Here is a 15,812-nt window from a genome sequence, read left to right as displayed (position 1 = left end):
GTACATTTAAAATAGATGGATTTGGGGGCACCTGGGTGGCTCAGTCAGTTAAGCATCGACCCTTTGTTTCAGCTCAGGTCATGATCTCACAGTGGGTTCGAGTCCTGCATCAGGCTCCGTGCTGACAATGTGGAGCCTGCTTGGGATTCTCTCTCCCTGTAAATTATATCTCCAAACAGCTGTTGCAGAAGGAAGGGAAGAAGGAGCAACAGTGGCAGCAGCAGCACAGCAAAAAAGGAAAACAACCACCACTTTGGTGGGAAAAAACAAAAGTGGAGAGTCTGTGTCCTCAAGATAGGATATCCTCACTAGAGTAGCAGGAGCAGTGGGATATCTGTTTCATTCTGCAAGATATTTAGAGAGGCATATGTAATTGTTATGCTAAGGTTTAACCTACTGGAACAATGATAACTCAAACAGGGTAGGCTTTTATATGATAGAGGTGAGTTTCTCTCACATGTAGCAGTCCTCCCAGGGCAGGTCTACTCTACAAGGGAGCCAGGTTCCTCCTATCTTGTTGCTCTGAAACTCTCCAGTGTGTTGTTCTCATAGGCATGGTCAAAGCTGGGTCACAGCTCACTAAAAGCAGTAGGGAGTGTTAGTCCAGAGCACGTAGCTTGTCTTTATATTGGAAATGACTTGTAACTTGCCCATACTTCCACACCCATTCCATTGGCCTTCAATGTAACTGTAAGGAAAGCTGGGAAATGTAGTCCTATTTGGAGCGGCCATCGACCTAGCTAAAACTGTGCTACTGCGGAAGAGAAGAATCTATTTTAAACAACTTAAACAGTGGCTGAGAAGTTTATTCATATTATAACAGATAATAGCATTAATCCACATAAATTGTTGACAGTGAAGAGAAAAAGTTTGAGTAACTAGCAGGTAAACTGGCTCTTTTCTCAAGCTTGATGACAAGGTTTCCACAAACAAGCATAAAATAACACAAGCTGCATCTGTACTGTTTTGAAACAGGTGCCTGCCTGAATACAAGTGCTAGCGCTAAAATTCAAATAAAGGACTTCATTTTCTTTTTTTTTTTTTTTTTTTAATTTATTTTTGGGACAGAGAGAGACAGAGCATGAACAGGGGAGGGGCAGAGAGAGAGGGAGACACAGAATCGGAAACAGGCTCCAGGCTCTGAGCCATCAGCCCAGAGCCCGACGCGGGGCTCGAACTCACGGACCACGAGATCGTGACCTGGCTGAAGTCGGACGCTTTAACCGACTGCGCCACCCAGGCGCCCCATAAAGGACTTCATTTTCAAAACAAATTTGTAAAAATAAGGCAGGGCCTGAAGACATAACTGCAAGTACTCGCCAGACAACTTACAGATACTCACAAAGATAAAGTATGTACACAAAGGGAAATCAGGTATTCATGTGATCCTGAAAGGGCAGAATTCCAGTTGCTGATACTATTACCAGAACTTGGTGCACACTAGGCTTCCCTCAGATATCGACATCACGTTTCCCTTTCACCTTTCTAGTGTCTGCTCAAAAGTCATTTCAGAAAGCTCCTTTACTGACCATTCTATTTAAAGTGATACTCCACCTTCAGCAGGTCTCTGCTAATTATGCTGCTTCATTTTTTAAATTTTTTCATACCAACTCTTGATCCTGAAGTTGTGTGTATTACTTGTTCCCTCAACTAAAACATACATTCCTAGAAAGCAGGATTTTGTGTATTTTCCGCTATACTATGAGTTGTTAGAATAATTCCTGGCTCATACTAAACATTCAGTAAATATTTGCTGAATTAATTGAGCGAATAAACAGATTAGCAACATGGCAAGGTTGCAACAAAGCTGAGATGATGCTAAATTACTTCAAATGGACTTTTATATTTGCTACCACATATTAGAGTCACACTGAGCATGCAGGGGACAAACAAGTATATCCAGCAGTGGGTGAAGGAAGAAAAACAGATGTAGAGAACTATCAGCCCTCCTCAAAATCCTGTAACAACTTCACCTTCACTGACAATTGAGGATTTTATAACTTCTTGTACTTTATATCATGATGTTTATGTCCATGTTAACGTTATTTATGTCTGTCACTTGCTAAACATATGATTCTTGAAGCTAGAAACCACACTGATACATCTTGGTATCTCTTTCAGTACTTAGTACTTTGCAAATTATAAGCTCGCAATATCTACTTAGATGAAAGAATAAATGAATCAATAATTAACCAACAATGGATGCTGATTTGCACAGATTGCATAGCAGTTTTTTATTCAGATAAACAAATTTCAACGACTACTTCTGAATAATCAAACCAATAAAAATGCTTTTAACTTAAAATATCAACTATCTCACCTAAAGAGGAAAAAAAAAAGATCATAATCACAGACTATGCATATAAAAGAACCTCAATACACAATGCCATTATTCTTTACCTACTTCTGTCCAACTCAGGAAACAATCAATGTTTTCATGTAAGAGCACAGTGCCATGACAGAGTTATTGCACACAATGTTAAATGTGTAGTAAAAATCCATTGAAGGCACTAGTTAATGTATATGCATAACACTTTTTTATATTATAAAAAATTGGATGCTTATCTCTTTCTTTAAAATAAAAGGCAATTACTCTTTTTAGATGTGAAATAATTATTTTTTTTTAAAAATACCACTTGCTCTTAAAACATAGTAGATGTTTTGTGCCTTTGAAGCAGCATCTTTGAGCTCAAATCATTTTCAGTACTTTTGCTGGATTTTAAAAGAAATTCTAAGATGTTGCTATATGAAGTCTGATGTCCTTATTAATGTCCTTTTTAGTGTTTAATTTTACTTGCTGAGTCATGATTTTCTCCATACTGAGTTTACCATTCTACCACTGGTTTTGGAAAAAGGTGACCTTGAAGCTGGGAACAGGATAATGACCTTGACAGAGATAAGTAAACATTTCTGTCCTTGTAGGCCTGATGTTTTCTTTCTCAGTATATCCCCACCCCAGATCACATTTTTTTACAGTCACCAAGATGTATTTTTGAACATGCCTGCTTCTTTGATTAGATCTTTTCTCTTTGGAGCAGAAAGCATGACTTGCTATTTTTTCCCTTTATTTCTTCTTTACCTTCTCCCTCAACTCACCGTCCCTGGTGATAAATCATCTCACTTTCTACTGAACTTGCTATTTTCTATGGAATTATTACCTAGTAATTATGTTACCTATGCACATATATTTAATCTCTTTGGTAGGTTAAAGCTCCTTTAAAATGCAGAATGCTCTGAAGTTACCTCTATATTCACCAGTTCTACTTCACTATCATGAACTGGGATGCTAAATAACATTAGATAAATGAAATAAAAGATCTTATGGGGGTGCCTGGGTGGCTCAGTGGGTTAAGCATCCAACTTTGGCTCAGGTCATGATCCCATAGTTCATGAGTTTAAGCCCCACTTGGGCTCTGTGCTGACAGCTCAGAGCCTGGAGCCTGCTTCAGATTCTGTGTCTCCCTCTCTTTCTGCCCACCCCCCCGCCCCCCGCTCTTGCTCGCTCTTTCTCTCTCTCTCAAAAATAAATAAACTTTAAAAATAATTTAAATAAATGATCTTATAATGCAGCTCCTGCTTTTATGGGCCTCTTCTACTTTTCCTCCTATTCTGTTGCCTGCTATTTGACCATTTGCTATCCAATCCTATATATTAAACCATGGGTCTAGGAAATAAAGAGATAAAATGCAAAAACAGTTCTGTAACTGGTTATGTTCCTTTTATTGCTCTTTAAAGTTACTAGATAACCAAAAAATCTTGGCTGTGCAATTTGTCCAACAATAAAATATGCTTCCTCCCCCCCGCCCCCCCAGCTACTTAATAAGGAGTGTAGTTTTCACAGTAAAGCAGTCCTACAAAGAACAGAATAAATAAAAGGTATAGGGGAAAATTTCTCCATAGCAAATGGAGTAAGATATTCAAGAATTTGTAAGCACTCACCAACTTCTTTAAACAAAGTAGTGGATTTTCAAACAGAGACATTTTAAAATATGTAACTTCCATAAAGTTGGTTCCATTTGCCATAATATTTTAAGTCAATAATCATGTTTCCTTAAAGAGTGGTCATCAACCATGCTCTGGGGTGGCTATCCAGAGATCAGCCCTGATTCTGGTCTGACTAGTGCTTTTCTGAAGGGACACTGCTACTGAACATCCCTAACATCAAGTTGGCCTTTGTTGAACTATTAAAATACCTATGGACATGAAGATTTCAACTTGTAAAAGACAGTAGTTAAAGGTCGTGTGAAGAGTTTTAGGTTTGTAATATGATGTATAGTACTAAGTCTGAGTAACACAATCCAACAAATCATAGCACTTCTTGATTAGACTGCACAGGTCATTAAATCATTAAGAATGAACTAAGATTAAGTTTTCTACACAGACAGTACAGTGCAGTGGTTAATAATGATTATACTTAAAATCCCAGTAGGAAAAAAGAGCACACTTGAAATAGGGTAATTCGAGAAGGGTTTACTTTTCGAAAGGGTGAATGACACAGGTGTGGTTGGGATGTAGCAGGAAAATAAGGGCTAATATAAGAGTTCAGAACTAGTAGCAGGTGGTACTGCTCGTGGTAACGAGTCCTGGTCCAAAGGATAGAGAGAAGAGGAGTTTGTGGGGTTCTGAATGAGAGTGATGCAGAGCAGAATGCCTTTAGAAAAAGCATGATTTTTTGTTTAAGGTACAGAGCCAACCCAAGATGATCTCAAACAGGAGACAAACTGAATACCTTCTCCTCATTCTCCCTCCCACTGACAACATGCCTGAAACTCCCAAACAGAAGATTTACATGGAAACCAGTGTTCTAGGCCCTATTCTAAAGGCTTCAGGTACGATACATTGCCTAATCTAGCGACACTTCAGTTTCTTCATCTGCAAATGCTAATAAGAATAGTAACTACTTTATGGTTTACAAGGCAGTACAAAGATTAGGGGAAAAAAAAGAAGCAGCACTTTTACAGTTCATGGGATATAGTAAGTTATAAGGAAATGTTACTTCTCATTAGTGGACTTTTCAAAGCAGGCTCTTTTGTCAGAATGTACAGCAAACATAAAAGCCACAAAATGATTCTTTCCAAGTTTTAGATATTAATATATCTCTCTACATTACTCTGTATCGAAAAGCTAAAAAATTAAGCAAAATTCTTTCTTTGATTTGTGTCATTGTATTTCATTTCATTTTCCTTAGAATAATACTTACATTAAAGACCCAAATGTTTCTATAACTATATTCAAAATTAGAGTTACAGAAATGTGAATTTCAAATCCAAGAAAGATCCAGGAATGACATCTCCATACTCAGATGTCAGTGAAACTTCAGGATACACTAGTCTTTCTTTGGGAACATACTCCAAAGGGAAAAACTAAAGCAGATTTGGATTTAAAAACAAAAACAAAAACAAAAACAAACAAAAACAAAAACAAACAAAAAAACACCTCGTGAGTAGTACTGTTATCCAGCAAATAGTGACTTTGAGGATGGAAATAAACATTTGTGAAGCAACAGATTAAAAACTTGAGAATTCAAAAATAATACCCCCCCCAAACACAGCAAGCCCATGCCTCCAAATGGTTTTCCCATATGCAGTAGGATGGAATGCTATTTACTCTTGGCATTGTCGGCTACTTTGCAACCTCAAATCTTGACATAAATGTAACTTTTTGTATCTTCCATTATTTATCAAAAATAAACTCCTGATTTTAAATCACTCAGGTGCACGCATGCACACACACATATACACACACACACAGAAACACAAACCCTACATCTTATAGACAGCACTATTTTCCACTGGGGAGGGGCGGGGAGGAACTATCTGCTTGCTTACTTCTTTTTTTATATCTTTCCTATTAGATTTTAATTCTTTGGATGGTTCAGTTAAATTTGTCTCATTTGCTTGTATAAACTTCTAATCTAGTACACAGTCAGTGCATTAAGTATCTTACACATGAGTGAACAATTATGATTTTGATTTTTGAAAGAACAACAAATTGTTCTTGGTGATTCATAATTTCCTGCCAGTTGGTCAACCCTTCTCATATTAAACTTTAACCAATTTCCAAAGAAAGGAAGTATAAACTGGTGATTCATTCTTTGCTCTCATGGAGTCCTGGCCTGAACTTTGTATAAAGAATGATGGAGGCCTGACATCAAACCTTCCCTGTCCTATTTTAACGAACATAGTGTATAAAACTTTAAAATTAAAAAAAATAAAAAATTACCCTTTGAAAAACATGAATCAACACTGAAAGAATGATCAAAAGAGTGACTGGTAAATTTATGATATATACTATATATGTCATTTATATATATTATTTCATATGTATATATGAAATTCAAAACAGAATAAAAAGATTAAATTGCTAACTCCATACAATAAAAGTTATTGACAAATCGATGTAACAGAATGAAAACAAGATTTGGAAGCAGGTAAAATGAAGCTGATATGACAGTTCCTTATTCTTTGACCAGTAAGAATGTGTCTTTTTGTTTTTAATCCCCTAGTTACTTTCTAACACCTAAGACCTCTACATTTGCTCAGTTATAATAATATGAATAAGCATTCAGGACTATCTCAAACTATTGTTTAACTTTTGTAAGTGCTAATTCAAAAGTAAAGTACAAAAATTATTATTGAATATTTAAAGTCATTCTATTAAAAATAGTCTCTGTAACAGTATTGTTTCTAACTTCAATTTGCATAACTTTTTTCCCCCAAAAAATAACATATTATAAGAAAATATTTATTTTTCACTTTGGAACATATTTCTCATTTATAATAGACATTATAAACCATTTTAATGTTTTCTATGTTTTAAGTCTTTTCTATGTTTGAAAATATATCTTACAAAATGAGTTTAGCCAATCTTACCATCATATTGTATTAGTCTACCAAAGACCAAAAAGCAAATATGTTTTGAAATGATGCATGAATTCCTGAGAAAATAACATACCATGTGTTATTGAAGAAGAATAGTACTAAGAATTCAAAGAAACCAATAATCAGCTTTTTACAGTTAATATTTGCCCATGTATAGCTGAAATGAAAATGTGTAGAATGTAGAAAGATAACCTTTTAAACAATAATTTCAAAAATAAACTCAAAACACCAGAGATGATGCATCTCTCAAAGCATAAAGCTTTCCTTGAATTCATTTCTATATCCGACTTTCACATATATTGCTCTTCTACAACATTATGCCTTTCTACCACTGAATCCTATTTAGTTATGACTCAGTGCCTTATTTACTTCACTGATTGTATTAAGCCCACACAAATCATCCGAAAGCTTTAATTTGGTCTCCACAGGCTTTCTTTACTTCCCAGAAATGGTAACAAGGTATTTTAAATCCTCCCAACCCTAAGTACACATGTTGCAACATCACTACTATTTGCCAAATAAATTACACTACAAATATAATTCTCAGCTTCCTTTGCTGACTAGCAGAACTAGCCCAGGAAGAAAGAAAAAAAGCAGAAGCATTCAATTTCTATATTTTTACAAGCCCAGAATTCAGGATCTTGGTAAGTAAAAACTCAGTTGGAAAAAATAAAAAAAAGATGCTGACTAGGCAGATAATAAGCCTACTACGATCAGTGGTATCCATGGGAACCACTAATACATTCGGTAGAGGATGTGTATTGAAGGTAAGGTCACACAGAGCAATAGAAATTTGCTGATGGACACATGCAATGACACTAAATCATCATGTACTCCAATGTTTTTAATATGCATGTGGATTACTGGAGAAACCCACATACCATAATTACAACCCCATAAAATCATCTTATAATAATCAAATAATCATCATAATCCCATGGAGTATGTATTTAGCCCACTTCCACAAATGAAGAAACTGAGGCTCAGAGATATTAGGTGTGCTTAAGATCCCAAAGATGGTAAGAAATGGAGCAGAATTCACATCAAGGCAGGTTTATTTGATTCCATGACCCATGCACTTAATTTTGTTTCCCAAGCAGAATAAATGGCATTAAATTTAAGACATATACTCAGTGAAATGCAGATATACTGAGTGTATCCAGTACAATATTGAGAATAAAGGACTCAAAGGGGGTTAAACGAGGAGTTTAAAAAGAGTACTATAGTGGCCGTGCAAAAGGAAGAGAAGCACATATAGTTTAGGACCTAATACATGATTAAAGAATAAATAAAAAGGTCAATATAACCATATAAGACTATACAGTGCAGCCAAGGGAGAGCACAGCCTTTTTAATAGCTCAAGGCTGAATGCTTATAGGAACCCCAAAAGTACTTGCTACTTCATTCTTTTCTTTTCCTGGAATATTCAATTCCTTAGTGTACATTGGCTTTGTGTGTGTTCCTTTTAAAAAGGGTGTTTCAATGATAATTCTTTCGAAAATTACAAGGAAGTTCAACAAAATACTGCAGGAGTACTAAAAAACTACACATAGTACAATTCCCATAAACCTCACGCAACACTGGCCAAGGACATGCAAAAATGGGTGTCAAATATTAAAATAATTAAAAGGTTATTTTTTGTTCTAGAATTAAGCAAATAGACTAGATCATGTGAAACTTTGATATCAAAAATACTGTTAATAGTTTTAAAAATCTGAATACAGTAAAGTCATCTTAAATGTGAACTTAAACTATTTTTATGACTACACAATGGACTCTCATAACAACTATAGGATGTAGGTAAGTGTGGCTTTTACTCTAATAAACCATATATTCAGAGTTACTTTAAGACATAGAGGTGAATCTTTTATCAAATCAGTATCATAAAAGACCAAGGAAAAACTGAATTATGCTGCTACAATCATGCACTATTATCTACAGAGACTGAAAGAGAAGGAAGAGGTCTGTTATTATTATGTGAAAAATATTTGGTAGGAAGAAAGAACAGTGATCCAATGATCAAAGAATAAATATATACTTGTGCTAAACACAGCTTTTATAAAAAGTTGAAGATTCTTCTAAATGAAACAAGTCCAGAGCAGCACAGACTGCTAAAATATTATATTTTATGAGGCAACTTACACAAGAGTACACATTTGTAGATATGAAGGTAAAAGACCTCAAAGCAAAAAGGCTACAAAATTATGATATAGAGGTCTATAAACATCTGAACTTCAGTCTATCCACAGTATTAGAGACCTGTTACTTTATGAGCATGATATTGAATGAGATAAGGGAAAGACTTACTAATATAGGAGAAGAGCAATAAATCACAGAAAACAAAGATTAATCCATATAATTTATATCTTCTTTAATATTAATTAAAAATAATGAATTTCCTTAAGAAAGGTATTTCCTCTCTTTTCTGAAAAATAATATTTTCAAAAAGGTATAACGCCTTGTTCCCTTTTACTATTAAATAATTTAAAACCCACATTACAAGCAGAAGGCATAATGACTGTTCATGCTGTAAAAGTCCATAGCCCTTCCCAAGTACATTTTTAAAACTTCCTATGATCATAACACTAAGTCCTCTATTTCCTTTGTAATCTCCTATTGTGGCTGGCCAAATCTTGGAAGAGTACTAGGCATTATAAAGTACTTGGATAGACTGATTTGACTGAGTACTCTCAAAATTAGATTCCAAACATATCTTAATTTAATTCTTCTTGATGGGCAATTCTTCATTGGAAAGGGTTAGTGTGAGATGCTTAAAAGAATGTATGCTGGTATTATCCCTAATGTATATAGAATTGTTTATACTTTAATACCACATTGATGATGGGTACTAAAGACCAAATGATAGGAAGATTCTGATTCCAGATCTTTTTGACCGGTCCTTAGAATGTGGCAGGTAGAAGGGAAAGTGATCCTAGACCTGGCAGCAGATTGCTAAATATCCCAGACTCAAGGAGGTAAGAAGACGGTCCAGACAGCCACTGAATGGATATCCAATATCCCTTCTGCTATGTGGGTATCTGGAAATGGCCAGTGAGTTCCATCACCTCTTCCTTTCAACTCTTTGCACAAATGGCTGGGCACCAGTTACACTGAGCACTGGACCTAGAGACTGGGATTCAAAGCACAGCACTTGCCTTGATGTGGGTAGGAAAGGAGGAATGGAAAAATGAATGAGCAAAATTATACCTGCATGACGTTCAGGTTTTATTTCTTGGCCCCCTGGATCTATCAATTCTCAAGTTCAGTTTATTGTCACGTAATTCAGAAAATAAGCTGGAATTGAAGCTGTCAAAATTGGTCCACGAAAACACAGGCTGACAAGACATACACACTGCAGACTTATACTAGGAAAGTTGCAGAATCCAATCTAAACATTTCCGAATTAGCAGATTTTTTTTTATCACAGTAAAGATGTCCTATTAAAGCTGAGAGGAATATAAATTATGAGACTAAGCCTTGGAATAAAGCATCAAATAGAACAGCCACATAAATCATTCTTTTACATTTACGTACTCTTTGAACAAGACTACCCAGATTTAGTCTATGGCACCAGAAATATTCACAGTGAATGGTGATATTTTCTGGAGAAGCACATTTTCCTAGTTAGATTTCCTTACACTGTTTTTGCCTCTACTGCTCTCCTGTTTTCCCTTTTACACACGATACAGATGCATGTGTCTCTTACATATAACTGTAAAGAAATAAGTCTAATTTCATAAACTATAAATAAAAGCACCACATTGTTTTACACTTAAAATAATTTTATTTTGGAAGATGTATGAAGCAAATTTAACTGAAATCATTACTGTATTAAAATAAGATGTCTACTTTTTATGAGAGACTTTTTTTTGGAGCAATCAATATTCATGTTGGGTATACAAAGGAGTAAGTCGAAGGTGGACCAGACTGAGACTTAGATGACGAGCAATCTTAACTATTACTGATTTTTATATGAAAAACAGCTTTTATAACTATATTATTTATAATGGCTTACAACAAAGCATATGGAAGAATAATTATGATATGTGCCTCCTTTTCTTTCAAATAGAATCATCTGTGATTCTAAAGCATAATTCTGCCCTTAAACTCTTTTCACTATATATTTCATTTTTAGGTGTTTTTCTAATAAGAGCAAATATTTCAAAAGTTTTTAATTGAATCTTGCCATTCAATACCAACACATGGTCCTTTATATTCTTGCTGATACATCCAATGGATGCAAGAATTATGCATGAATTTTTACGTCTACATTTCAACTTCCTATGTGAGCATTTTTACAAATGCATTCCCTTTACTTTCTCCTGGCCTTGTTTTCTTATAAGTCCGATCTTTCTTGGAGCAAAGTGGTGTTGGTCTCAACTAGAAGCCAACAATACAAATAATTGCTATTGCTTTCGGTAGAGAAAAGCAGTGTCTTTCACACCACACCGTTGTGTATCTATGTTTTATCCAGTTTATAGATGACAAGAAAGGAAACAATCTATAAGAGAGGAGTAAGGAAAGTAATCTAGCAACAGCTGCACTGATCCAGGTCAATTGAATCTGCAAAAGACCCTTTCTGGATTCTGGTGATAGCAATGAGTTTCTTGGGTCACAGTGAATAGTTGGCTGAGATATTTAATTTATTTTGAAGTAAGCCATAGAAAAAAAACTAGGGGGCAATTTCAGCAATGTGCAGCATCTCTAAAGAGAAACTAAATAATTATCATTTCTAGAATCCTAAATTTCTAAATCTGGAAATGTGTCCTAAAGAGTCATGAAACATTTCATCCATAGAGAATAAACTAATCTTAAAAAATACATCATTTATGTTTGATTTTTCGTTATTTATAGATGAGAAGACCAAGGATGAAAGAACAAGAGTGATTTATAGAATCAGCTGGTATTGTTCAACTCGATTGGAAGATTTTTACTATTCCATGCTATCTGAAACCTATGAACATTAATGGTATGTATCAAAACATATAAATCTGCCAGAACTTTATATTTTCCAAAATACTTAGTGAAGTCTTATAATGCATTGTGTGCTCTCTCTCTCACGTACATGTGGTTAACAGATATAGCAAGGAAAATATTAGGCTAGTGGTCAGAAGGTCTTGGTTTAGTCTCTTGCTACACACCTGCAGTATGTAGGAGAATTACTTGAACACACTACTCTCAACTACTTCATACATTTAGGAAAAACATTCAACTAGGTGTATATCATTTTCCACCTCTATAATTTTTGAGGTTTTCAAAAATACACCATACAATTTTTTTCTTTTGTGTATCTTCTTTAGAGAATAAGCTTTACCACCCCAGCTACCAATAAGCCTACCTATTCCACACCCAAAAAATGATAAAAATAATCCTGAGTTAAGGTGTGAAAAATTCTTTGCCCCTAGTAAACATCCCATGTTTATCTACAAGTGCTGAGATTGTTACAGGATAATGATAAAGATAATCAATACAATCATTGATCTCCAGAGAAAGAAATACTGATCCTGTGTTACAACCAAGATATTGTCATTTGGGAACTCACTGTAAAAACAACTATTAAATATTTATTATTAAAAATAATTATTACTATGAAAAAATTTACTCTAACCAGAGCTACAAAGAAGCATTATAATGGTATCAATATTGTAATTCTGTTTATGTGTTAACAGGCTGTTTATCTTTAAATCTTTCTCTCATTAAATGCTTATAGAAGAAAGATAAAGAAAAAAATTAAATTTGTAAAAATAAAGATCATCTCTTAAATGCAGCTGGTTGGAGGAAATTCTCACAAAAATAAAATGAGCATTTCAGATTTGTTTCCTGATGAACTTCTAAAAACTTCATGTATAAACAGTCAGTAATACTTATATCATTGAATCTGTTATCCTTTCTTGGAATTTAAAAAAACAAATAAGCTAATTTAAGACCCTTTATGTTATATATTTTAATGGCATCACAGCAAATATATGATCATAGAAAAACTGGACATCCTTAATGGCACAACTGAGGTTTTATCCTAAATCAATTGCTCAAAACATTTGAGAAAATACCTCTTTGATTATTTCTTGTTCTCTTTCAGTTGAATATTTTCCTCCTTTTTTCAAACTAATAAATTATGGAAAGAGCTCTAGAAAGAATTATTTTTATTTGTAAAATTAGCCAAGATCTTTCTTGATATTGAATGGGGAAGCAAATTAACTCCAAAGCTTCCTAGAACTTATTTCAAGTTCATTACGCAGAGCAGACGATCAAAATAACTGGTCCAGAACATCCTGTTACCATCAGAAAACATCAGGCAAACTGTCAACCTCTTTCTTCTTTCTTAACAAATATCTAGTGGTCTCTGTCTCCAAAACTTAAAACTTATTTCCTCTCTCAATTTGCTTTCAGTATCACAAATTCGTCATGTCACAGTAGTTCTTTTGAGGGATGTTTCTGCTTCCAGAACTGAGCTGGCAGCAGAACGGCTACACAAAGTAATATGTGAACAGATTCACTGTGGTATTTTAAAAAATTGTCTTTGCTTTTCAAATTGGAGTCTCTAAAAAAGGTGTGAGGGACATATTTATTCACACTTTGTAATTCTCTTCTACCACTGTGTTGTCTTTGTATCTTTATCTCCACACTTTTCAAAGTGCTTTTTTTAAAATGAATTGATACATTAGCCTGTCTTCAAAGTTAATTTACAATTATTAATATGTAATCAGAAGATAGATACAAAAATAAATAAGTCCTCATTTTTTATCTACCCTCATTCCAGTCACTAAAACTAATAGTTGAATGAATAATACTCTTTTTCTCTATTGGATTTTCCGCATATTCTGCTTTATTATTTTACTTATTGCTTTATGAATTGTAATATTAGTTTTTACATGTTTCAACAGAAAATTTATCAGCACATCCATTTTTGTTGGCACAAAATTCCCAGAATTCTCATTTTAAAATATAAATGACTAGATGTTTTCATTAATCTTTTTAAATTGATATTTACTTACTAAACATTAAAATTCCATATTACTATAAGCATCATATTCTTTGCAAAATAATATTTTAGTAAAACACTTCTGTTCATTTCATTAAAATATTTTCTTCACTCCATCAAATTATTAAGAAGGAAAATCCATTAGATCACTAATCGTTCTACCTAATCTCTTACTGACACAAGTAAACATAAATAAGTTTCGATAGTAGTCAATGCTACTGATCAAAAGCATAGTCCAATAAAGGTTCCCTGAACGTCATGTAGATGCAACGTTAGAGGAAAATGACAATTTTTTGAAAATACTTATATTTATTTTCCTTACCCTTTCAATATTTGTCTTTAAAAAGTTTCCTGTCAAACTCTACCACTTTTAATATTCTGTCCATCTTTACTTCTGTCAAATCCTCTTTAAGTTTCTTAATGAAACAAGTGCTTCATTTGATTAAATTTTGTGTTGGTATCTTTAGTCTAATTATATTATCACAATAAAATGTAAACTAGGTCAGCAACAAATAGTTTCATGAACAAGTAATGCTTTGCCAATCAAGAGGCTATTTCATTAGAATAACAGCATCAAAAATAAAATTCTATTACTCTTAGATATCTTTCGATCAAAACCTTCATTCATACAAATGATCATCCCAGTATAATAAAAATAATTTGTATTTGTATGATTTGTCCCTATGAAAAATTTTAATTCACCCAAGTATACAGAAAGAATGGAGACAAATGATTTAATATTTGGCACACTATAGAGAGTAAAAAATGTATATGTTAGGATCCCAAAGCGAAGTCTTTGATTTGTATTTAGTGCCTACCAGTCAGTTTTCTTTCCGCCAATGCATTTGTCATGAATACACCTGAAATGTCATTCCATGCTGTAACAACACTCAAGGTGGCCATTATATCAAAAAAGTCAAAACTAAAACTTTGGATAGAAAGTCATACTTTTAAGTAATGTTTACTTTACACTGAAATCATAAAATGCTATAAAGCTTTTACTGCAAATATTTATATGCATTTTCACATATACTTCAATTAAACAAAAACTTTCCATACTCTGTCCTTTCAGAAGTGGAATTCAGTCTTGATATCTACAAAACAGCACCCTCAAAGAAAAGCAATGCAGCAAAGATGCAAAAATGACATCCATGTTGATTTGTAAACAAATCTAGTTGCCATCTGAATTGAACCAAAAAAAAAAAAAACAAAATAAAAACTGGACTGCTGATAGGCCTTACCTTCTTGAACTGCTTGAAAAGGGTTGTTGCCATCGACAAATGTCACTGAAAATGTGATTTTCTCAGTCTGTAAGATCTCTTCATTCTGGTTGAGGTCACCAACCGCTGTGCGAAACACCTCATCATCCTTTTTGGCAGATTCATCAAAAATTGCTCCTACAAAGAACAACATGAATGTCATTAAACAACAACATGAATATTCTGTCATGCTCTCTGTATATATGCCAGGGACTTATATATTTGAAAAAATGTATACCTTCACTTAAAGCATGCATTTTATTTATTACTGAAGTACAATATACTGGAAGCAGTATGGTAGCTAAGCAGGAATATGTAGTTACTGCTTCCAAATGGAAATTATGAATAGCACATCAAAGTGTTATTTCAGGCAAAGCTTTGGTGAGACAATATAAGAAGTCCCAAAAGCTTTTGCAAGACAAAGTGGCTGATTCATTAGATGTCTCATATCATGGTATCTTTAGGAATTCATAGCTTTAAGAATATTTTTCTGAACAATAGGAGATAAAATCAGGAAACTTTCTGAGAGTCATTCACACAAGCATACGGGAATCAAACTTCTATTGTGATCTTAATTTATTTTTCATTTTTTTCTTTCTTTTTTTATTTTGAATAAAGATATTAGTATCTTTTACAACATGAATTCAGTAACATTAGACAAGTACAAATCTCTGAGCACAGACAATTTGA

At 33.9% G+C, this 15,812-nt stretch overlaps 1 protein-coding gene across 2 annotated transcripts in view; it reads right to left on the bottom strand.

The window, feature by feature from the left end:
- The window catches only part of GRID2 (glutamate ionotropic receptor delta type subunit 2), a 1,453,175-nt gene that overhangs the window by 1,143,615 nt on the left and 293,748 nt on the right, over window positions 1–15,812 (bottom strand). For both annotated transcript variants that reach the window (XM_047091724.1, XM_047091725.1), the window contains exon 2: window positions 15,105–15,260. In XM_047091724.1, coding sequence (XP_046947680.1) covers window positions 15,105–15,260 — 156 coding nt within the window. The remainder of the gene's footprint in view (window positions 1–15,104; window positions 15,261–15,812) is intronic.

This window comes from Lynx rufus, unplaced genomic scaffold (assembly GCF_022079265.1).
Source record: "Lynx rufus isolate CCGP_SWC_20201006 ecotype Redwood Valley unplaced genomic scaffold, mLynRuf1.p SCAF_3, whole genome shotgun sequence".
Lineage (NCBI taxonomy): Eukaryota > Metazoa > Chordata > Mammalia > Carnivora > Felidae > Lynx > Lynx rufus.
This window is presented reverse-complemented; position numbering and strand designations above follow the sequence as displayed.